This window comes from Cannabis sativa, chromosome X (genome assembly GCF_029168945.1).
Source record: "Cannabis sativa cultivar Pink pepper isolate KNU-18-1 chromosome X, ASM2916894v1, whole genome shotgun sequence".
Lineage (NCBI taxonomy): Eukaryota > Viridiplantae > Streptophyta > Magnoliopsida > Rosales > Cannabaceae > Cannabis > Cannabis sativa.
In genome coordinates this window covers 7,444,660-7,467,761 of record NC_083610.1, presented here as the reverse complement: position 1 = coordinate 7,467,761, position 23,102 = coordinate 7,444,660, and the positions used below count along the sequence as shown (strand labels likewise).

The 23,102-nt window shown below is 35.4% G+C and overlaps 2 protein-coding genes across 3 annotated transcripts; one reads left to right on the top strand and one right to left on the bottom strand.

Annotated features, from left to right (window-relative positions):
- Positions 1-11,080: 11,080 nt before the first annotated feature.
- Positions 11,081-14,001, top strand: LOC115703163 (4-hydroxy-3-methylbut-2-enyl diphosphate reductase, chloroplastic). 2 transcript variants are annotated; one of them, XM_030630669.2, is made up of 10 exons: positions 11,081-11,713; positions 11,812-12,008; positions 12,099-12,278; positions 12,376-12,507; positions 12,582-12,656; positions 12,756-12,861; positions 12,954-13,048; positions 13,243-13,428; positions 13,577-13,663; positions 13,758-14,001. In XM_030630669.2, the coding sequence occupies exons 1-10, from the start codon at positions 11,455-11,457 to the stop codon at positions 13,821-13,823; spliced, it is 1,383 nt and encodes a 460-aa protein (XP_030486529.1). In that variant the 5' UTR covers positions 11,081-11,454; the 3' UTR covers positions 13,824-14,001. The 2 variants fall into 2 exon arrangements, with proteins under 2 accessions (XP_030486529.1, XP_060962701.1); XM_061106718.1 differs by having other exon boundaries at positions 11,272-11,713; positions 13,577-14,001.
- A 45-nt stretch (positions 14,002-14,046) lies between these two features.
- Positions 14,047-22,027, bottom strand: LOC115703161 (cytochrome c biogenesis protein CCS1, chloroplastic). Its single transcript, XM_030630668.2, has 8 exons — positions 21,508-22,027; positions 21,066-21,285; positions 20,874-20,985; positions 20,158-20,430; positions 19,646-19,911; positions 19,150-19,306; positions 18,978-19,061; positions 14,047-14,496 (listed from the first exon to the last, which is right to left on the bottom strand). Exons 1-8 carry the CDS (start codon positions 21,920-21,922, stop codon positions 14,362-14,364), a joined length of 1,662 nt encoding a protein of 553 aa, XP_030486528.1. The 5' UTR covers positions 21,923-22,027; the 3' UTR covers positions 14,047-14,361.
- Positions 22,028-23,102: the final 1,075 nt, after the last annotated feature.

The window sequence follows — 23,102 nt, the reverse complement described above, 5'->3', positions numbered from 1 at the left end:
ACAAAGCCCCCGGACCTGACGGAATGAACCCGGGGTTTTTCCAAAAACATTGGGACATTGTTGGGGCCGACATTGTTTCTTTGGTTACTGATTTCTTTGCAACAGGGAGCCTCCCCACTGATCTAAACATCACTAATCTTGTCTTGATACCCAAAAAGAAGAACTTTATGGCTATGAGTGATCTCCGTCCCATTGCTCTTTGCAATGTCATATATAAAGTGGTCTCAAAAGTTCTTGCCAATAGGATGCGTAACATCATTGATCAGATTATTTCCACTACCCAAAGTGCTTTCATCCCCGATAGACTTATATCCGACAATGTCATGGTAGCTTTCGAAGTCATGCACTATCTCAAGAGGAAGACAAAAGGAAAAAAAGGTTATATGGCCATTAAACTAGACATGAGCAAAGCCTATGATCGCGTTGAATGGGATTATCTTCGGGAAGTCATGTCTCGTATGGGGTTTCACTCTCATTGGATCGATTTAGTCATGCATTGTGTTACCACGGTTTGCTACAATGTTATTCATGACGGTCATGTTATTGGTCCCATCCATCCCACTAGAGGTATTCGCCAAGGCGATCCACTTTCAACTTATCTATTTATAATCTGTGCGGAGGGACTTTCAACTCTTATCCAACAATATGAAGCAAATCGCATCATTCACGGCTGTTGTGTTGCTCGAGGGGCTCCTCCCATCACTCACATGCTATTTGCTGATGATAGCTACCTTTTTTGCCAAGCAACAAATGGTGCAGCCGAAGGGGTTATGTCTCTTCTCCATTCTTTTGAGCAAGCTTCCGGGCAACAAGTCAATGTCGCAAAGTCTTCTGTCTTCTTCAGCCCCAACATTGATAACCAAAGCCGAACACTTATTTGCTCCACTCTTCAAATGTCTGAAGCTGATGAAGGTAGTCTTTACTTAGGCTTGCCTAACATTATTGGAAGGAACAAATCTGCTATTTTTGGCTTCTTAAAGAACAAGGTCATGGCTCGTATGAACACTTGGGAAGGTAAATTTCTTTCTAGAGCTGGAAAAGAAATTCTTCTTAAAACGATTATCCAGTCGCTTCCTACTTATGCTATGAGCGTATGTCTCATTCCTATTGGCATTTGTGAGGAGATTGAGAAACAAATGGCTAGCTTTTGGTGGAAGACTTCTTCTAGTAAAGGCAATGGAATCATATGGATGTCTTGGAATCGGTTGGGGGCTTCCAAAGATGATGGTGGTATGGGATTCCGTCACCTTCACGATTTCAATCTTGCCATGTTAGCAAAACAAGGCTGGCGGATGCTTTGTAACCCTGATACTTTGGTTAGCCGAATCTTCAAAGCCAAGTATTTCCCACATTCTGACTTCCTTTCAGCGGAACTTGGCAATAACCCCAGCTTTGTTTGGCGTAGCATCTGGGGTGCTCAACACTTGGTGAAGAAGGGAGCCATTCGTACTATTGGGAATGGGGCTTCTACTAATATACTCACTCATCCCTGGTTACCAAGCACAGAAAATAGGTATGTTTCCTCAACCCACCCGGGTCTAATCTCAAACACTGTGAGCTCTCTATTTTCTATGGATTCCCGTACTTGGGATGTTGATATCATTCGAGACCTCTTTCCCACCCAGGAGGCCAACATTATATTGGGACTGCCTTTGAGTCCTCATGCATCTGATGACTTTTGGTCATGGTCGAATGATAGCAAAGGATGCTTTACGGTCAAAAGTGCCTACAATCTCCTTCAAGATGATAAGCACCTACATTCGGGGCCTAATAATTCTGGGTTTTGGCGTAAGCTGTGGCAATTAAAGATCCCGCCAAAGGTTAAAAATTTCCTTTGGCGTGCTTCTAATGATTGTCTTCCAACGTGCCTAAATCTAGTTATCAAACATGTGAACATTGACTCACGGTGCCCTGTGTGTAAGTCATACGCTGAAACGATTGTTCATGCTCTCATCTCTTGCCCGTTTGCTCACTCTTGTTGGATAAAGCTTGGTCCACGTTATGTTCCGGATGTGTTGTCTTCCTTTGGTAGTTGGCTTGACAAACTGTTCCGTACTCTAGAAGACGACCAAGTGAGTTATGTTGCTATGGTGTGTTGGGCATTATGGAATGCCCGTAACAATACAGTTTGGAAGGATAAAAGTTCTACGGTAAGCGCAGTTCTTGCATCGGCAAAAACAACTCTTGATCATTGGAAAAAAGCTCAAGATAACATCTGCTTGTCTTCTATGTTCTTTGATAACAAAGGAGACGGTGCTGAGCTATGGACTAAACCAGATAATAATCACATCAAGATTAATGTCGATGCTGCTCTTTTCCCGCAAGAACACTCTTATGGTTATGGTATTGTTGCCCGTGATAGCACTGGACACCTCATAGAAGCTAAAACTGGGTATTTTGAAGGCAATCTTGAAGCTTCGACGGTTGAGGCATTAAGCATCAAAGAGGCTCTCAGCTGGATTAAAAGCAAGAATTGGCAAAATGTTGAGATCGAATCTGATAGTATGATCTCTGTCCAAGGCATCCGTGGAAATCAAGTGATAAGCTCTCTTTTCGGGTTAATCTTACATGATTGCCAAATTTTACTTTCCTCTTTGCCTTCCGTGAGTTTATGTTTTATTAGACGATCAGCAAATCGAGTTGCCCATGTTGTTGCACGGCACTCTCGTTTTCTCTCTGGTCGTAGTATTTTTGAGTATAATGTATGGTCTGATCTTGAATCTCTTTTGTACTCTGAATACTTATAATTCAATGAAGTAGCTATTTCATTATCAAAAAAAAAAAAGAAAAAAAAAAGTTAGCCCCCCTAACTTACAAAAAAAATAAAGTACGTCCCTCCTCAATTTAAATCTTGGGTCTGCCACTAAATATATATATAGAAGAAGTTTCAATGATTACATCTGTTATATTCGAAATTCGGCTGGAGGACACGTGTCAAGATTAAGGGAATGAGAATCGGTGCAATATCTTTTTATGGAATAACTCATTAATTACGTAATTATCAGAGTATATTTTTAACCCGCTGACTGTAAGATCTTAAGGGAGGAATCAATGTACAAACTGACATAGTGTATTAGTGAGAAACCATATGTTGCTAAATATAAATAGCGAGACACTGGAGAAAGTGACACTTACCAACTATAAAAGTCCTTAGCTTGCAATGAACAAACTAAGTGTAAAAGTCAGATCGGCTCGAAGAACAAGTAAGCGAGTCAGAAGACTTCTTTATAAATAGTCGCGATCGACACAAGACATACATTGTCGACCTCGGAAGGAAGAATGGCCCCAACTCGCTATTGAGATCACTATAATTAAGTTTATATCGAGACATCTCCAGATTCAACAGTTAAAGACATGTTTAATACACGATAGTGTTGACCCAGTAGAAGCGTAAAAATCACAGCTATACAGTTTTCAAATCATAAACCGCATTTACACTACATAATATGTAATCAAATCCCACGAGTTTAGGGATGATTGCTGTAAAATTATTTCGGTCAACTTTGTAATTAACTGCCCACTATATAATTATAAATAGTGGCAGACAAGTTCAAAAAAGGGATGAAAAAACTCATATGAAAGATGCCTTGAGAAATACTCAGAAATCTGTATAAGATTGACTCGTGGACTATGTAGAATTTTAACTGCAAAACCACGTAACAACCCTGTGTTCATATTCTTTATTTTGATAGATTTAATTTTTTCTGTGTGAAATCAATATTGTGAGGCTCAAATTTGGTGAACGAAAATATGCGTTAACAATTTGGTGATTTCATTGAGAGCCTCTGTGAAAAAGCTCAGAAAAAACCCTCCCTTCTCTTGAAGAAAAACAACCTTCTTCATGGCTGAAAATCCAGAAAATGTTAAACACCCCACATGAGGAAGCCAACCATCGTTCTAGAAAAGATCCCATGAGCTCCAGAAGATCTACCAATCAACAGTCCAGAAGGACCACCCGTTCTAGGAGGGCTCAACCTGAGGGTGGCCCCAGTGCGCGGACCACACGTTCCGAGAGAACTCAACCCGACGTTGGTCCTAGTATGCAGACAACATGGTCAAGGCAAACTCAATGTGGGAATGGTCAGAAACCCGGAACGAGGGATGAAGAGCTCAATCGTGGTGGTGTCCAATCTGTGAGAGAAAGAACTTATGAAACGAAAAGTCGTCGCCTGAGACACCGTCTGGAAGAGGCGCAGCGTAGGAATGCTAAGTTAGAACGTGAGGTGTCCTCAGCCAAGGCGGCACAGGGGACAAATGTTGGATATATTTTACCAGGATCTAGATTTACTAACAAGTATATTTCATTAACACCCTAATATGAATTCTAAAACAATGAAATAAACACATAAGAGTTTAAGAAACCTTACATTGGGTGCAGTGGAATATAATGACTCCTTCCGTTCAGATCTTTAGCCCTCGATTCCTTTCTGTAGCAGAGCATCACCAAGATCTGAACCTAGGTCTCTTTCTCTCCTTCCTTTGATGCTGAATCTCCATCTTGTTGGTTGATTTTTCACAGTCTTACACACTATGATTGAGATACCACTTGATGTGTGTGAGCACTCACTCATTCACTCAAGGATTTCGAAAATTAAGAAGAAAAGAAGAGGGAAGTGGTTTCAGCTAGAGAAAAGGATAGGAGGCTCAAATTTCATCTGATAGAATTCACAAAAGTTAAGTGTGAATGAGAGCTACCACTATCTATTTATAGGTAACCACCTAGGTTTAGGTTAGAATTATTTGGCATTAAAATAATAAAAAAATAAATGGTAAAATACACTAAGTGTGGCCGGCCATGGATTGTGGATTGGGCTCACTTTGCAATTTTGCCATTTTGTCATTTTTTCATCCCATTTTCTCAAAAACGCCAATTTTCCAATTTAACCATTTAAATGCCAATTCTAATTATTTAATAACTAAAAATTAATTATTAAATAATATTTTCATTTAATATATTTATTAATTAGACATATAAAGTCTCTTAATAATAAATAAACCTAGAATCTATTTTCTTTACAATTTCGCCCTTGCTTAGTGAAAATTCATAAACTAAACATAGTCTAACTTTAGAATTATAATTAATTAATCAAAACCAATTAATTGAGTCTTACAAGCAGTATGGTCTCAACTAGTATGGGGACCATGGGTCTATATATCCGAGCTTCCAATAAGCAGATCAAGAATTTATATCTTAAATTCACTGACTTATTAATTCTTCGTTGAATCCACGCATAGAACTTAGAATTGCACTCTTAGTATATAGCACGCTCTATATGTTCCACGATATAGATACGTCATTAGTTATCCATTGTTATAATCCTAATTTGATCAATGACCCTCTAATGGATGATCTACATTGAAAAGGCACTAAGTTACCGTTACACCTTCAATGTATTTTATCCTTAAAACACTTAGCTCCGTATAAATGATATTTCAGCGAAGTGAAATGAGATCTCCACCATTTATCTCTGTTTAGCCAAGCTCGAAGGATATCATCGTTTCACTTATAAATTCCTATAGATGTTATAGATTCCATATTTATGTTAGCGCTCCCACTCAATTATACCATCATGTTCCCAAAATGTACGTATCATCCTGACCCGAAAGTAGGCTTAACTAACAAATCAAAGAACATGTATAATACTCTTGAGATCGAACCTAAACATATCAGGATTAAGATCATTTGATCTACGATCAACATGTGATATTGAATTGAATAGATATTACGATAAATTTTAATATATCTAATCAAAGTTCAATATCGGTCCCTTCCGATGTATACTCCATACATTCGATGCTGGTAAACTTTGCCAATGTTTTGGAAAGGACATAACACTTATCCAAGGTGTAAGAATACCTATCGCTGATTATCATGTCAGTCTAAATCTAGTGAACTGACAAATCGGGGAATAAACTTTCGAACATATAATTAAGATTATATTCCACTGTGTTGACAACACTATAATCATTAACAAATTCATATGTTCTGGACTTAAATATAATTCATACATTATGTAAATAATCATGAAATAAATCATGTGAACCATGCAACATTAAATGTTATTTCTGATCTATATTAATAAGTAAATCTGATTATATTGAAATGAGTTTTATTTAGGGCATAAAACCCAACAACAAATACCCAAAATCAACCTGAACCTGGAGTGAGAAGACCACGAGGCAGACCTCGTGGCTCACGAACCAGGAGACAGGAAAAGGCCCGGGAAGAACAACCCGGGGAAAATGAGACACCCCCTAAAAATTAGGTTGAACAGCCAAATTGGAGACAATCGGAAACTGATGAACGATAAATCCCTCATGAAAATGAGGATCTTGGGACTCAACTGGGAGAACAGAGATCACCTGCTAGAAATCACCAACGTCTTTCCCAAACCCATAGAGCGAGGATTCGTACATACCCTGATAGGGGAAATACGACAAACCGGTCTCGAGAGGAAAGAACAGAGCGTGAAGAAGCAAGTGTGACTTCAAGGGAATCCAGAACCCATATTCGATCAACCCGAAGAGGAGCAAGTACTCAACAAGCTAATGATCGACAACTGTTTTCAGATCGACAACTGATCTTGGGTTTATTTTTCCACCATGTGTAAGAAACTCGGTATTAGACTGTATGAGTCACTAGCATTTCCTCTTAAGTCATTTAGTGCATGTTCCTTACTTCTCCAAGCTTTCATGTAGTTCATCTTGATGCCATACCTGTATTTCAATTCTCATTTTATATCCAGCGGTGTTGCTTTTGTCTTTATGTTCATTAACTTCAGTTTTATGCATTCTCCTCAGTTTTGATGTTGCTTGCCTTTGGTCTTCATATCTAATATTTATGGGGGCAGGTGTGAATTTTTGAGAACCTCCTGGGCCATTTTTGGATGCTCGTAGAGACCAATTACAACTTTCGTAAACACATTTCAGACTATACTCTTAAGAGAACGACTTCCACACTTTGTACAAGAAGTTGTTTTTAATTGCGTAGTAGCTGAGGACATTCTTCAGAGTTTCCTTGTCCTCGTATGCCTGACCTTTTTCTACTTTTGGGTGATGTTTGTTTGTTATTAGCTTCGCGTTGTTGATGCCGATTTCTGGATCTAGTTTTTTACTTTTGTTTTCAAGTTTTTCTACCATTTCTTCAGCAACCAGATTCACATAGTCAACTATGTCGAATTTGTTGTTTTTCAAATTCTCTTGTTTCTGACTCTCCTCCTTCTAGGGGTGAAAATCGGTCGGTTAAGGTCGGTTTTTACAATTTTTATTTTACGAAAACCATAACCGACCGTTTAAAAATTATAACCGTATAAAACCGACCATACGGTTTTTGGCGGTTTTTTAGTTTGGCAGTTTTGGACGGTTTTTGGCAATTTTTGACAGTTTTTGGCAGTTTATTACGGTTTTTGGCAGTTTTTTTGGTTTAACCATTTTTTTATTTCAAAAATTGAAATCGACCGCTATGTCAAAAAAACTGAAACCGAAACCGACTGCCAAATTCGGTGATGACGTGGAACCGAAAATTCAGTTACGGTCTGGTCAGTTTGATGGTCGATTTCGGTTTATCGGTTTTTATGAACACCCCTACCTCCTTCTTCTGATTGGTGTTCCACTGTGTATGATTCTATTGTTGTTGTGTTGTTTTCGAGCATTGTCACATTCTCTTGATAGTGCGTTGTTGTGGTTGTGATATTTGGGATTGCAGCAGGTGTTGTGTTGTTGTTCTGTTGGTTGACACATAATGGATATGTGGGGAAATATGTTTCTTTGATCTTCAATTGCAAGTAAAAGTAGAGGTTGGCATCGTTGAATATTTTTATCGGTGGTATTCCTTCTTTCGCTTGGTACTGTATTTGTAGTGTTGTTCTAGTGCTTTCGCACCCCAATGAAGTAAGTAGTATTCGTAATAGCTCTTCATACTTGCAATCTTTTGGTATAAATTCTCCACTAGCCTCATACTTGACATAATTATTTTCTTCTTCCCCTTGTCCATTGCTCGTTATCAGAACTGGTATAGATTCCATGACTTGTCATTGTTCACAATATTTCATTTACGTGACCTTTTTTTTTATATTAAAACAACAGTAAAATAACACTACAAAATAATGCACACATGTCATTTTCTGGTGTTCTTATTTATTATTGTGGTGATCCCTATAATTAGCAATGGATTTGTGTTAATAACGCATAAACAACTTTAGAACAACCTTAATTTTTGTATTGTACATTTTTAATCGTTTCTCAGGGATGATCTATATGAATATTTTTCTTATAAAATACCATGTATAATTAAACAATTTCAGATTAACTGTTTTAAGTTTTTTAAATTTTTAGATCTAAATTTGGGTGTATTTTTTTTCTAGTTTTTTAAAAATTAAAATACTGTGGGTTTAGGTGTGTTTACTTCTGTTGTTGGAAAAAGATCTACTATAAATGTTGTTGTTCGTTTTTAATTTGTCTTTGATTTAGTAGTTTTTTTTTCTTCGCCGGATTTTATGGTTTTTTCCTGGTGTTTCTATGATTTTGATGTTGATTTGTCCGTCCTCAACTAGGAAGGAGGCGCCATTTTGTGCCTTGTTACTGTTCACAGTATAAAAGTAAATATAATGGGCCTTGATAGTATGAAAGAAAAAAAAAAGGGATAAGTTTAGGAATACCTCTTTTTTCTATCTATTAACCAAAAATACCTTCATATTTTATTTTATTAAAATTTACCCACTTTTATGAGTGAGTTGTCTAATAGATCCTTACCATCTACTTAAGTGAGTTTTTGGAAATTATTTTACCAGGATCTTAGATCTACTCACAAGTATGTTTATTAACATCCTAAATAAGAACTTTCTAAAAACGATAAATTAAACACATATAAAGTTTAAGAAACCTTACATTGGGTGCAGCGGAATTAAATGACTCCTTCCGTTCAGATCTCTAACCCTTGAATCCTTTCTGTAGCAGAGTATTATCAAGATCTGAACCTGGATCTCTTTCTCTGAATCCTTGATGCTGAATCTCCTTTGTTGATGATCTTTCTTCACGATCTTCCTCACTATGATTGAGGTATTGCTTGATGTGTGTGGGCACTACTCTAATCACTAAGGTAATTCGAAATTATCAAGGAAGAAGAGAGAGAGAGGGTGGCGGCCAAGGTAGAGAGAGAGGCTCAGGTTTTCTGATTCAGAAGTGTAATTTTCCTGAAGCCTTCACTATCTATTTATAGCATTCCACTAGGGTTAGATTTGAATTATATGGCATTAAAATAATGAAAATATCAACTTAAAAAGCCTACAAAGGTGGCCAGCCATGGCTTAGTGGACTGGGCCTTGCTTTTTGCAATTTTAACACCTTTTGTATCTGATTTTCTCAAAAATGCCAATTTCCTAATTCAACCATTTAAATGCCAATTCTAACTATTTAATAACTATAAATAATTATTAAATAATATTGTCATTTATCATATTTATTAATTGAACCATACAAAGTATCATAATTAACAAATATGCCCCTATTAACTCTTTCTTTACAATTTCGCCCTTACTTAGTGAAAATTTCACAAATAGACATAGTCTAATTCGTGAATTATAATTGATTAATCAAAACCAATTACATGAGTCTTACAAACAATATTATCTCAACTAGTGGGGGGACCATGGGTCTATATAACCGAGCTTCCAATAAGTAGATCAAGAATTTAGCACTAAAATTCACTAACTTATTAATTCTTCGTTGAATCCACGCATAGAACTTAGAATTGCACTCTCAGTATATAGAATGCTCTATATGTTCCATCATATAGACACATTATTAGTTATCCATTGTTATAATCCTAATGTGATCAATGATCCTCTATATGAATGATCTACACAGTAAAGGGATTAGATTACCGTAACACCCTACTATGTATTTTATCCTTAAAACACTTGACCCCGTATAAATGATATTTCAGCTTATGTGAAATGAGATCTCCACCATTTATTTTCGTTTGGTCAAGCTCGAAGGAGATCATCCTTTGCTTACTATTCGCCAGATAGAAGCTATAGATTCCATGTTTATGTTTATGCTCCCACTCAATTGCACTACCGTGTTCCCAAAATGTACGTATCACCCTGACCTAAAAGTAGGCTTAACTAACAAATCAAAGAACACGAATAGCCTTTCAAGATTGAGCCTAATCATAACAGGATTAAGATCATTTGATCTAGGATCAACTTGGCGATATTGACTTGAATAGATTCTACGGTAAGTTTAATTAAATCTAAGTCAAAGTTCAATATCGGTCCCTTCCGATGCATACTCCATGCATCCAACCTGAGCTTTACTTTAACCAATGTTCTGGAAAGAACATAGTATTTCTCCAAATACAAGTAAACTCTTGTTGTAGATTATCATATCAGTAAAACCATGTGTCTGATAAATCTAGGAAACTTTATTCATATAGTCATGTTTACTTTCCAATGTGATGACAGCACAATAAACATGATCAAGTATGTGAAAAGGGTTTAAGATGAATTTATAAATCAAATTGACAAGCAATTGATAAAGTGAACCAAAACATACACAAATGAATGAAAAATACTTCTGTTTCTTTATTGATGTTGAATAAAATAGATTATATTGAAATGGAGTTTTATTTAGGGCATAAAACCTAACAGATTTGTCCGTCCTCAACTAGGAAGGAGGCGCCATTTTGTGCCTTGTTACTGTTCACAGTATAAAAGTAAATATAATGGGCCTTGATAGTATGAAAGAAAAAAAAAGGGATAAGTTTAGGAATACCTCTTTTTTCTATCTATTAACCAAAAATACCTTCATATTTTATTTTATTAAAATTTACCCACTTTTATGAGTGAGTTGTCTAATAGATCCTTACCATCTACTTAAGTGTAGCACATGATTTACATTTATATAAGGGGTATAATAGGAACATCATCTATAAAAGTAGGTATATATCAAAGAATATGGAAATAAAGGTAAAAATTAAAATAAATAAAATAAAGTTGGTATAGAATGCAATTTTCTAAAAAAAAAAAAAATGGGCTTGAACAGTATAAAAGAAAGAAATGTCGTGTCTCAATATTAATGTAAAGAATAAAGATTAAGAAAAAAACACAGTATTTTTGTAAGTTTCATTTTTTTTAGGTGGTAATATAGTGGATCCCACAAACATTTAGAGGGGTAAAATATATATTTGTGTACACTTTAATTTGAGATAGCCCCATTCCCTTGCCCACCTTTCATGTAACCCAAAACTAACACCAAAGTAAAATCTTCCAATAATTAGACTAGAGTACCTACGTATTAGTATTAGGCTATTTATTATTACATTGAAAAAACGAGTACACAAACCAACAAAATCTCGTACTCGTTGGGGATAAAATGCACACAACCATTAACAAGATCCCTTGACTAAATTCTCTCCACAATCCTTGCTTACTGTGCCCTCTCCTTCCTGCTCCCATGTCGATCACTTTCCAGCTCTGCCGGATTCCAATCCGTACCGACCTCGCCTTGGCGGAGCCTCTCTCCGTAACCGGAACCCTCCGCTGCCGGAAACCTTTCGTCATCCGATGCGCCGGCGAGTCATCTTCAACGGCAGCAGATTCTGATTTCGATGCGAAAGTGTTCCGTAAGAACTTGGTCAGAAGCAAGAACTACAATCGGAAAGGTTTTGGCCATAAGGAAGAGACCCTTCAACTCATGGACAGCGAGTACACCAGTATGTTGTTGTGCTTCGATTCCTCGATTTGTTTATGATTAAAGGATTTTTTTTTGTTTGCTTGAATGAATAATTAATTTACTTGAAACAAAATTCAGGTGATATTATAAAGACTTTGAAGGATAATGGGAATGAGTACAGGTGGGGGAACGTGACGGTAAAATTGGCCGAAGCATATGGGTTTTGCTGGGGTGTGGAGCGAGCTGTCCAAATTGCTTACGAAGCAAGGAAACAGTTCCCCGAAGAAAAGATTTGGATTACAAACGAAATTATTCATAATCCGACAGTCAACAAGGTTTGATTTTTTTTTTTTTTAATTAGAATTTGTGCTTCGTCTTCGTAATGGCTCAATTTATATGTTTATTTATTGTTATTATTTGGATAGAGACTAGAGGAAATGAAAGTGGAAAATATTCCAATTGATGAAGGGAGGAAACAATTTGAGATTGTAAACAAGGGTGATGTTGTGATATTGCCTGCTTTCGGTGCTGGAGTGGATGAGATGTTGGCTTTGAGTGATAGGAATGTTCAAATTGTTGATACCACATGCCCATGGGTTTCCAAGGTAACCTTTTTGTTTAATAAAAGGATTTTTGAATTATGGGATTCTGTTTAAATTTTATGTTATTAATGGGTTTGGTTACAAATCTTCTGTTTTTAAGGTTTGGAATACAGTCGAGAAACATAAGAAAGGTGAATACACTTCCATTATTCATGGTAAATATGCTCACGAGGAGACTATAGCTACTGCATCTTTTGCTGGAACTTACATTATTGTAAAGAACATGAAAGAGGTAAACAACTCTCTTATGACAAACAAGTTTTATGCTTTAGATTTTAAATGAAACCTTTATGGTCTTAAATTCAGGCAATGTATGTCTGTGATTATATTCTTGGCGGTCAACTTGATGGATCCAGCTCAACAAGAGAGGAGTTTATGGAGGTGTGTTTTGCCTATTCACTTTGATTACTTAGTTGATAATTTTCTTGACACAATTTTTTCAATAGTTTTATAACATTCGTTCTTGGGCTTTGTCTGCAGAAATTTAAGAATGCAGTTTCTAAGGGATTTGATCCTGACAAACATCTTGTGAAGGCTGGTATTGCGAATCAGACTACAATGCTCAAGGGGGAAACCGAAGAGATTGGTTAGTTTTTGCAGCTGGTTATGCTATAGATCTTGAAGAATTGCCGCTACTTGTTTGCAATGTCTTTTTTAACTTATATTCTTTAATTTCAGGGAAACTGGTTGAGAGGACTATGATGCAAAAGTACGGAGTTGAAAACATTAATGAACACTTCCAAAGCTTTAACACAATTTGCGATGCAACCCAAGTAATAAGTTCCTTTCTCTTCAGTTCATGTATTCTTGTCCGGTTTGTTACTTCTGAGATTTCATCTTCCTCGAGCAAAACATTTTACTGTCAAATGACCATTTTGTTTTCTTTGTTTGTTTGTTCTTCTGATTAATTGACGGCATTCCTCTTGTGTCATGTAGTCTGAGTTAATTTTTTTATGTTTTTCTTTAGGAGCGTCAAGATGCAATGTACAAGATGGTGGAGGAACGTATTGACCTTATGTTAGTTGTTGGAGGATGGAACTCTAGTAACACTTCTCATCTACAAGAGATTGCAGAGGAACGAGGTATTCCCTCGTATTGGATTGACAGTGAACAGAGAATAGGTCCTGGAAACAAGATAGCCTACAAGCTAAATGTAAGTTTGGACAGATAAGACTACCATTGCAATCTAATTATTTCTTGTTTTCTGCTTATGTACTAGTTTAGCAGAACTCCTAAGCAATGGTTCCTTCTAATCTGTTGTCCTGATTGTTGTAAATTCCTTATTGTGAATTTTCTGGTAGCATGGAGAGTTGGTTGAGAAAGAGAATTGGTTACCAGAGGGTCCCATCACGGTTGGTGTAACATCAGGTGCTTCTACTCCAGATAAGGTGAGTTCTTTATACCAATCAAAAATAGCAAACCGCTTCAATGAAATCATAAAAAATCATCTCCATTCTACTCACAAGGAATTTTCTTTATCAGGTTGTGGAAGATGTTCTCATCAAGGTGTTTGACCTTAAGAGCGAAGAAGCTTTGCAAGTTGCTTAGTTTAAGTTAGACTCAGTGTTTATACATCAACAGACAGCGCTGTCTTAATTATGGAGCATTGTTATTATTGTATTATTATTATTAGGATGAAATGTTGGCTCCTTGTTATGCATGAGCCCCAATTACCTAAAGAATATTAATCATCGTATAGAAATAATAGAAGTGACGTTGTTACTGCTGTGAGTGATCCAAGTTCTTTGAATCTATATAGAGAAACGTTTAATTTACCAAAAATATACTGGTATATTATGCTTTTCAAGTATTCACTTTGTATGGTAATTACAACTTACAACGGTGAGTTGCATATGTAGCTGGTAATAAATATCATCGTCCTAATACTAGGAGAATACTCCTGGTTACAATAATACAAAATTTCAGAACAGTAACTGTTTACTTGTCGATTATCTAAGCAATCAAATTGATTTGTGACTATATTTGGATCCCTTTTACCTCAAACAAAATTCCAAATGAAAGCTAGCTAGCATCCTCCGCCAAGTAGTTTTTGTTCTTTATCAGTAGTATAAGAGACAAGACCAAATTACTTGGCCGGAGATGATTCAACTAATTCTGGAAGCTGATCAAGCAACCGATTCATGTCGTCTGGAAATTCAGCTTTTGCTCTGTTGGTCTTTGCTCCCACAACCACAGATGTTCCATCTTGCAATGCCCATATCTTTCAATTCATCCCAAGAGAAATCATTAAACACAGCAACATATCAAGGATTTAAATTTTGCAGAAAATCAAAATGCAGTTTGTATATGATCCCACTCTTAGGCATTAGTATTTTAAATAACAAACAAAGATTTAGGCAACATGAATGAACAAAACAAGTTAGAGCTGTTTTTCTAATCCAATGATCTAATCAGCACTAAGTGTGAATTTTATATTTTAAATCTGATTCAATCTACACAATAGTTTAAATCAAATCCAATACACAATAGTGCAAATGGATGTGTTACTTTTCAATTGTTAGAATATATTAGCTTATTAGTTAGTTTCCTATTTAGTCTCTCTAATTTAAGTAGTTTTCTATTTACTCTTTGATTTTGTATATAAATGAATTTTAAAATAATAATATTAGGTGTACCAATATAAATGTACCACGTGTACAAGAGTGTACACATAAACAATCTATAATGGCAGTTAACTAAATGACACCTTAAATTTGCTAACAATTCAGTAGTTTTGAAAGTTTTACTGCCAAAATTTGAAGGTCTTAACTTAAATTTGAATTAGATGTTAAACCAATTAATTAATCATACTTTATAATAAATTTATTAGTTATATTATTCAATTAATTAATCATAATTTATAATAAATTTATTACTTATATTATTTAAAATATTTAAACTTATTTACTTATTTTTAGTTTAATAAAATTAGTTAGATGTATTTTTTTTATAAATAAATTTAAAATTAAATTAAATTTTATATATTTCAAAAATATAATTGAATTGTATCAAATTTAATTTTATTATTATTATTTAAATTAATAATTAGATAATAGCAATTCTAATAGCAAACAAGCAAATTGCATCTTACTAATACTTAATTTATATATTTATATATATATGTTTTTATCAATAAATTTTAAATAAATTAAATGATAAAAGAGTAATAAAACTCTGCAAAGAAAAATTTCAACTAACTTTCCGATATATATGTGTATTTTGTTTCAGTGTAGTTTTTTTTGGGTATAGATTATAAGTTAATTGCAAAATTACTAATTTAATATTATATAATTTTTTTCACAGATTATCAAGGTAATGTTTGTTAAATTTTATTTGTGCATGTTTTGTGTGTGTTTTTTTTTGTCTTTTATTATTTTAATAATATATTAAATAATTTAATATTAAAGTAAAAAATAGTGAATAAATTATATATTTTATTCCATAGAATAGTATGTATTTATATACAAAATTAGAAAGAAAATAGGAAACTACCTAAATTAAAGAGATTAAATAGGAAACTAACTAACTAGCTAATATATTCTAATACTCTCCCTCTAATTGAAACATAAATGTTAATCATGTCTAGCTTGTTACGAAAATAATTAACCCGCACCTCATTCATAACATTTGTAAAAACATCTCATAATTGTTGTCCAGTCTTCACATGTCTTGTGGAGATTAGTCCTAGTTGAATTTTCTCACGAACAAAATGGCAATCAATCTCAATGTGCTTAGCTCGCTCGTGAAACACAGGATTTGAGGCAATAAAAAGAACAACTTGATTATCACACCACAATTTTGTTAAAACTGAAGTTTTAAATCCAAACTTAGTCAAAAGTTGATAAATCCATACTATCTCTCTCTCACACACACACAGACTGGATCTAGACACAACATTTTTCTTCTTACTCTTCCAAGAGATCAGATTGCCCCAAATAAATACACAATAACCTGAAGTGGATCGTCTATCTACCTTAAAGCCTGCCCAATCTGTATCAGAGAAATACTCAATCTAAGTGTATCCATGATCCTTGTAAACAATACCTGTTCCTGGTGCTCCTTTCAACTAACACAAAATTTGCTCTAATGTTGCCCAATGATAAATTGTTGGAGAAGACATAAACTAACTAACAACATTAACGGAGAATGCAATATTTGGACGAGCCACAGTTAGATAATTCAACTTTCCAACCAATCTGTGATATTTCTCAAAATCTTCAAATGGTTTCCCATCACGTCTAAGATGCACAACTGGATTCATTGGAGTGTTACAAGGTTTTGCTCCCAATTTTCTTATCTCAGTTAACAAATAAAGTACATACTTTCTTTGAGACAAAAAAAATACCTTGTTTACTCTAAGTAACTTCAACTCCTAAGAAATACTTGAGCACCCCTAAATCCTTTGTGGGAAATTGAGTATGAATGAAAGACTTAAGAGATGCCTCCAGTATCATTTTCAGTAATAACGATATCATCCACATACACAACTAACAAAATGATACCAGCAGTTGATCTTTTATATAACACAGAATGATCTGACTTACTTTTCAACAAACTAAATTTCTCAACAGCCTGACTAAATTTACCAAACCAAGCGCAAGGACTGTGTTTCAATCCATACAAAGATTTGCGAAGACGACAAACTTGCCCTACTTCTCCTTGAGCAACAAACCTAAAAGGTTGCTCTATATACACTTCTTCCTCAAGATCTCCATGAAGAAAAACATTTATAATATTAAGTTGATGCAAAGGCAATGATGAATAGATGCCATGGAAATGAATAATCAAACAGATGTGAGTTTAGCAACAGGTTGAAAAGTATCATAATAGTCCACTCCATAGGTTTAAGCATAACCCTTGGCAACAGGAAAGACCTTTCAGCAAGCAGTTGTTCCATCTGGATTGACTTTAACCATAAACAACCATTTGCACCCCATAGCTTATTTTCTTAAAGGTAAATTAACTAAGTCCCAAGTACCATTTGCTACTAAAGCATTCATCTCTCCTATCATTGCAGCATGCCAACCAGGATGAGACGTGGCTTCACGAACAATTTTAAGAATAGTGATAGAATCAAGAGAAGCAATAAAAGAGCAAAAGAAGAGAACAAATGATTAAAAGAAACAAAAGAAGAAATAGGATATGTACATTGGCATTTACCTTTATGTAGTGCAATAGGAAGATCATCGCTGAGTTCAAGATCTAATGATGAAGATGTAAGTACCGGACATGAAACATGAAGTGGAGAAAATGGACGCCTGAAGTACACTATAGGAGGCTTAGGAGATGGTGGAGGTGTAGGCATTGCGGGAGCTATGATCGAGGCAGGTGAAGGGACAAGAGACTCATCAGAAAATGTATCAGGCGCAAGAGACTTATCTGATTCTGATTTCGTTTCAACCGTTCGTCTAATTTGTTAAAATAACTAAGATCCATGAAGTCAGAGAAGTCAAATTTACAACTTCGCATTTCTCATTTCCAACATGGGAAACTCACTCGAAAATGAAGAGTTTTGAGTCTCTCATTTCCGCAGAACAACATCTCTGAAAACTGGTGACCAGCTTCGCCAAAGCACAGAAACTGACTAAGTGATGTCAAAATATAACTTAGGCATCATAAAATACATCCCCTGGACGTTTTTCCACTTACCCAGCCTCCAGGTTGACGTCATATATCAACCTGGGCACTGGGATGTCAACCTGAGCGCTAGGATGTCAAATTGAGCCCTAGATGTCAACTTGGGCGTTGGGTCATGAATAGCCTTCAGTAAAACGGTCATAACTCATTCAATATTCATACGATTTACGTGATCCAACTTGCGTTTTAAAGCTATTTTAATGCTCTATCAGGTCAGGTTTCACACTTTAAACACAATTCTGAAACTATCGACCCCAAATTTTACCCCAAGGGAGTTACGAAAATAAGCTCTAGCTTACCCAGAGCGGGTCCCATTGTCGCGACCTAGGCTCCGAAAATTGACGATCAGCCTCAAAAGTTAATTTTCACCATTAGATCATCGTTTACGATCAAAAATAGCCAACTTGTATTTTTCTCCTATTTTCAAGGGCCTCCACCTATAAAAGGAGAGCTCCCTTAGTTTATTTTTTAGATCTAGAAAACTACCCACAAAGTCAGAACTTCTCTATCTGGAATCTCTCTCTAAAAATTGGAGCTTTGACACTTAGTCTATTTTTTTTAATACCATCTTGTAAGAAATAAAAACTCAAAGTAGACGTAGCTTCATTACTGTTGCTATATAAGGAGTGAACTATAAATTATTGTGTCTCTCTTTAATTTTACTTAACAAATATTTTATTCTCGCCAATCTAGTGAGTGGGTGTGGCTTGGAAGTTGAAAGTCTTTGTCCAGATTTCTAAGTCAACAATTTGTATACTCAGATGTGTTAGATTTGTAATGTTCATCAATATAATTTTTAAATATATATATGTATATATATCTATATAAAAAATGCAGATTGGGTTTGATCAATTACTTTTTGAGATCAAATAATATCTAATTCACACAATTGCAGATTTTAGATTTTTCAATTCAATCTAATTCAATCCACATAAGTGAGGATAATATCTGCATATTGTGAATTGAATTGGATCGAATACTTTGTGACAGCCCTAGAAGAAGTCCACTAAGTGATAAGTATATCCAATATTCAACTCACCTAAACTATGAAAATTGAGATTTTACCTGTGCATGAGACAAATAACTAATGCAAGTAGTGAGCATCAAAGCACCAAATCCGGCATACACAATTGGCACCCCAGGATCAGTCTAGCAAAGAACCGTGTTTCAATCAATAGTGAAATAAGAGTTAAAATCGTGGCAAATAGCATACTAAAATAAATTTGTATCATTTTACCTTCAAGTTGAGGCCACTACTCCCTATTGCATCAACTATAAGAATCTTAGTTCCATTAATATCGATTGGAAGTTTCGAGTTTGGTCTTCGAACTCCAACAAATTTTCCTTCTTGATCATACAAGACAATGGATTGTAGATCACGAGCAAGCATTGATCTAAAATACAAATAATATGAGAAAAGAACATTAGTTTTATCTAAGTTAAACAAAGTAATCCAGGCCGTACAAAGGTTTAGAATTTGGCATAAGATGCATGAAGTTTCATTCCAAAATTAATTGACAATGGGAAGAGTAACCCATTTATCTTTTATATGATAATTTATTTCTACACATTAACAATGTGGGACTAACTCTAATAGAGATTAAAAGAAACATTTCAATGCAGGAATAACATCATTACATCCTCCTCTTAAAAAATTAAGAGGAGACATTAATAAAAGATATCAGCAATAGAAAACAACAAGAAATCAAAGTTGGAGTGAGAGAAGGGCATACATTCCCTTGACATTAGGAGAATTAGCATCTCCTACTGGTAAGAAGGTTCCATATAGTTTTTTGTCTCCATTTATCTGAAGAGGTGCCATAGCCAAATTAAAGGGCCCTTCATCATCCTTAATTATTTGCAGTGCTGAAAAACTCCAATCGGTCTGGTATATAGTGATCCCTTCGTACCTTAAAGGGTCATTTACACTAATCGTTTTCCTCAGGACTTCCTTTCCATCAAGACTATATAGTGAAAGGTCAGTGTGAAACTGTGATACCTATTACATAAACCAGAGGAAAATGAAACAACATTACATACACTAAATAACAGAAACAATCAAACAAGCATATGGAACGGTAGATGGTATCACAGTCCACAGAGATTCTAAATGATATATGCTAAAGATAAACTATAATAAGGAACGTGACACATTAAAGGAAAAGACTGTAGACTATTTATAAATCAACAGTTTACATTCCATTTCATAAAAGAAAATCTAACAGTGAGTGAAATTAACATATACCTCCCCACTGTCATAGAAATCCATGTAGAATCTATTGACATGAACTTCTGTATTAAAAGCCTCAGTTGGAGTAGAGAGAAACCCAGTTGGGCCTAGTACATCTCCGACCACAAAATTCAGCCCCTGCGGCACTGTGACTGTTCCTTTGAAGCTCCCAGCTGCACTTAGAGTTCCACCTGCCATTATTAGTAGCATTGCTATATGAACTCCAATAGGAGCAAACCGGCCAGCCAGGCCCCTAAAGGCATACAAGGATGGGCCCTTCAAGAATACCTATATCCAAAAACCCATTTAAGTCAATAATGGATTAAAACATCTGAGAGTATAAATCATAAGCAGTGATCAGAGATCCCCGCATGATAGTGAGAGTTCTATGTTGATTATATAGATTGAAAACCAGTCAGCTATTTAAGTTCAATACACTTAATGCATAATCTTCTAACTCCATACAAATACACACTCTTGGCCATCCAAGTTGACTAAATGAAATCTAACTAGATGGGAATGGAGTTCCTTGTGCTGGTAAAGTTTATTCATATTTGAACAAGGGTTCGAGATTTGATAATACATAAGATAGGTATTATGATAATAATTAAACATAAACTTCAAAGGAATGAAAAATTCAGCCACTAACGGAAGAAACCAATCAGAAATCAAAAGGGTTTAATTGGGAGGAAATGAAATAAAAAGAAAAGCAATAGTATGCAAAGTACAACCTCATATCCAGCTCCCATCAGAATGACACCTAAATCTTGAACTGATGCTCTTGGAAGAGTGTCAGAAAACTCCTGCTTACGAACAGCCTCAGCAGAATCCATAAATTTCCATCTATTTTACCATTAAATTCCTGGTTTAGTTCTCAACTTACCCAACTAAATTGTGAAGAAACTATGTAAAGAATATCAAACCTTCTAGCAACTTTGACAAGGGGAATCTGCGTTGTGTAAGTACATGCCATTAGTGATGCCCCAAGGAGAGTTAGTGTACCAAGAAAAACAGGAGAGGAGAACATGTGATCAAACCCAAGAGTAAGAACCCATCTCCATGTGAAGAATCCCAGCACAGGGTTGTCTTCTGGGTATTTCTGGAAATAGAAATCTGGGGCCTCACCTTGATCAATGACAGTTCCTGCAAAACCATTGTATAAACAAACAGAATAAAAAGGTATTGCAGACAATGGTATATACACAAATTTCATGTTTAAAAGAATTCTCTTAATTGTAAATGAAAATTTCAAATAAACATCAACCAAACTAACATCATTTGATCAGCTCATAAGTTCCAAACAAGAACACAAAAATGTAAAGCGACAAAACAATGTACTAGAATTTTGAGACAGCAGTGCATTACCAATAGCCATGAGAATAGCGACAGTGAACATCTCGCCAATAGCAAGAGGAAGATTAGACAAAACAGCCAAAACCTTCCTGGGAATTCTCTTGGCAAAGCTCAAGACCCCATTCTTATTACCGGGGCCAGGATTTCCCGGAACTTCCTCATTCTCGGTTGCCAGCGGTGGCGGTGCTACTTCGGAAAGTATAATCTTCTTGGTTATAGGGTTCTGGTTCTTCTTGTTATCTTGAGAACTTCTATGCCTGCAAGAGATAACGGTGAAGGAAAAAGGTCTCTTCTTGGAGTTACAATGAAAACGAGAAGTAGGGAGAAAGAAGGTGATTTTGAGGTTGGAGTCTAAAAATGGAGGCTTACGAGAAAAGGGTTTATGAAAATATGGTTTGGTGGTTAAGCAGTGGTTGAGAACCTCCATTAGTGGAGATTTTGAAGCTAAGGAAGGGAGAATCTTAGTCGGGGGAACTGAGAGTGAAGAGGATAAAATGTAACGACCGTATAAGTTAGTTTATCTCCCCCAACTCTCTCATTATTATTATTATTATTATTATTATTATTATTATTATTATTATTATTATTATTATTATTATTATTAGTAGTAGTAGCGGAATTACTCCATATACTATTTTTTAATTTTTTTTTTCTTTTCAAATTTACGGTTTGAGTTTCTAGAGTGGTTGCAGCGCTAGTTGCAATAGAAGTTTCTGTAAAGTCCTTTTTTTGGCAAGTTAGTTGACAAAATATTTTTTCTTTTTATGGTAAGATTGTTGTGCATTCATATTCTATTTCTTGCCTTATAAATTCGGATTGTAGTTGCTATTTTCCTTGTTTGGAAAGTTGCACTTTCAGCTGAACTTTCCTTTGTTGAAAACTTCTTAAAAGAGAAGGAATTCTCTTTTGGAAAGTTGTCTTTTTTAGGGAAACTTTGATTATTGTCTTTTCCATATTGATTTCGATTGTATCTTAATACAATCAGAATATCTAATCTGTTTTTGGCAGGAATCAAGCTTTGATAGAGGATCGGACTCGATTATAGCAAGTTTCCCGTTTCTGGTCTGATCTGCTGCGTCAGCATCCGAATCTGATGTAGCAGATCGTGTTTTCTAAGGAAAGTTTTTGTACAGCTGAAGATTCGAACTTGTGGTTGTCTCTAAGGTTTCTATGTTCTATAAATAGAGCCTAGAGAGCAACCATTCGAATCAACTCTTGCAATATTCATTTTTTGCACTTATATTATTTGAGAGAAGAGAGTTTTTCTTTATTTTGTGAGAGCCTAGTTGTTCATCTAGGTTCTAGTTGTTTATTTCTGTTCTTACTCTATCCTAGAGGTTGTGAAGAACTACTTGACTGAACAAGAGATTGGTCTTCGAGAGAAGACTTGATAAAGCCTTACTTTGGGAGGAAGTAAGCACTTGGTCTTTGGGAGAAGACTTGTTGAAGCCTTACTTCGGGAGGAAGTAAGCACTCACACTTCAAAGACGAAGGGAGTTCGGGCTTGAAGGTGTTTCAAGAAGTCAGATTCATAAAGTGGATTACAAAGGATTGCGGCAATACTTTAGAGGGAGTCTAAACTTGTTTAAGTCAATTGTCTTTGTAAT

Coding starts and splice junctions, on each gene's coding strand:
- LOC115703161 (XM_030630668.2), bottom strand. CDS start 21,922: ATGGAGGTTCTCAACCACTGCTTAACCACCAAACCATATTTTCATAAA. Junction 19,912..20,157: donor ATTTCTATGACAGTGGGGAG/GTATATGTTAAT, acceptor TTTATGTAATAG/GTATCACAGTTTCACACTGA. Junction 19,307..19,645: donor TCTCCTAATGTCAAGGGAAT/GTATGCCCTTCT, acceptor TTTGTATTTTAG/ATCAATGCTTGCTCGTGATC.
- LOC115703163 (XM_061106718.1), top strand. CDS start 11,455: ATGTCGATCACTTTCCAGCTCTGCCGGATTCCAATCCGTACCGACCTC. Junction 12,009..12,098: donor ATAATCCGACAGTCAACAAG/GTTTGATTTTTT, acceptor TTATTTGGATAG/AGACTAGAGGAAATGAAAGT. Junction 13,049..13,242: donor CAATTTGCGATGCAACCCAA/GTAATAAGTTCC, acceptor GTTTTTCTTTAG/GAGCGTCAAGATGCAATGTA.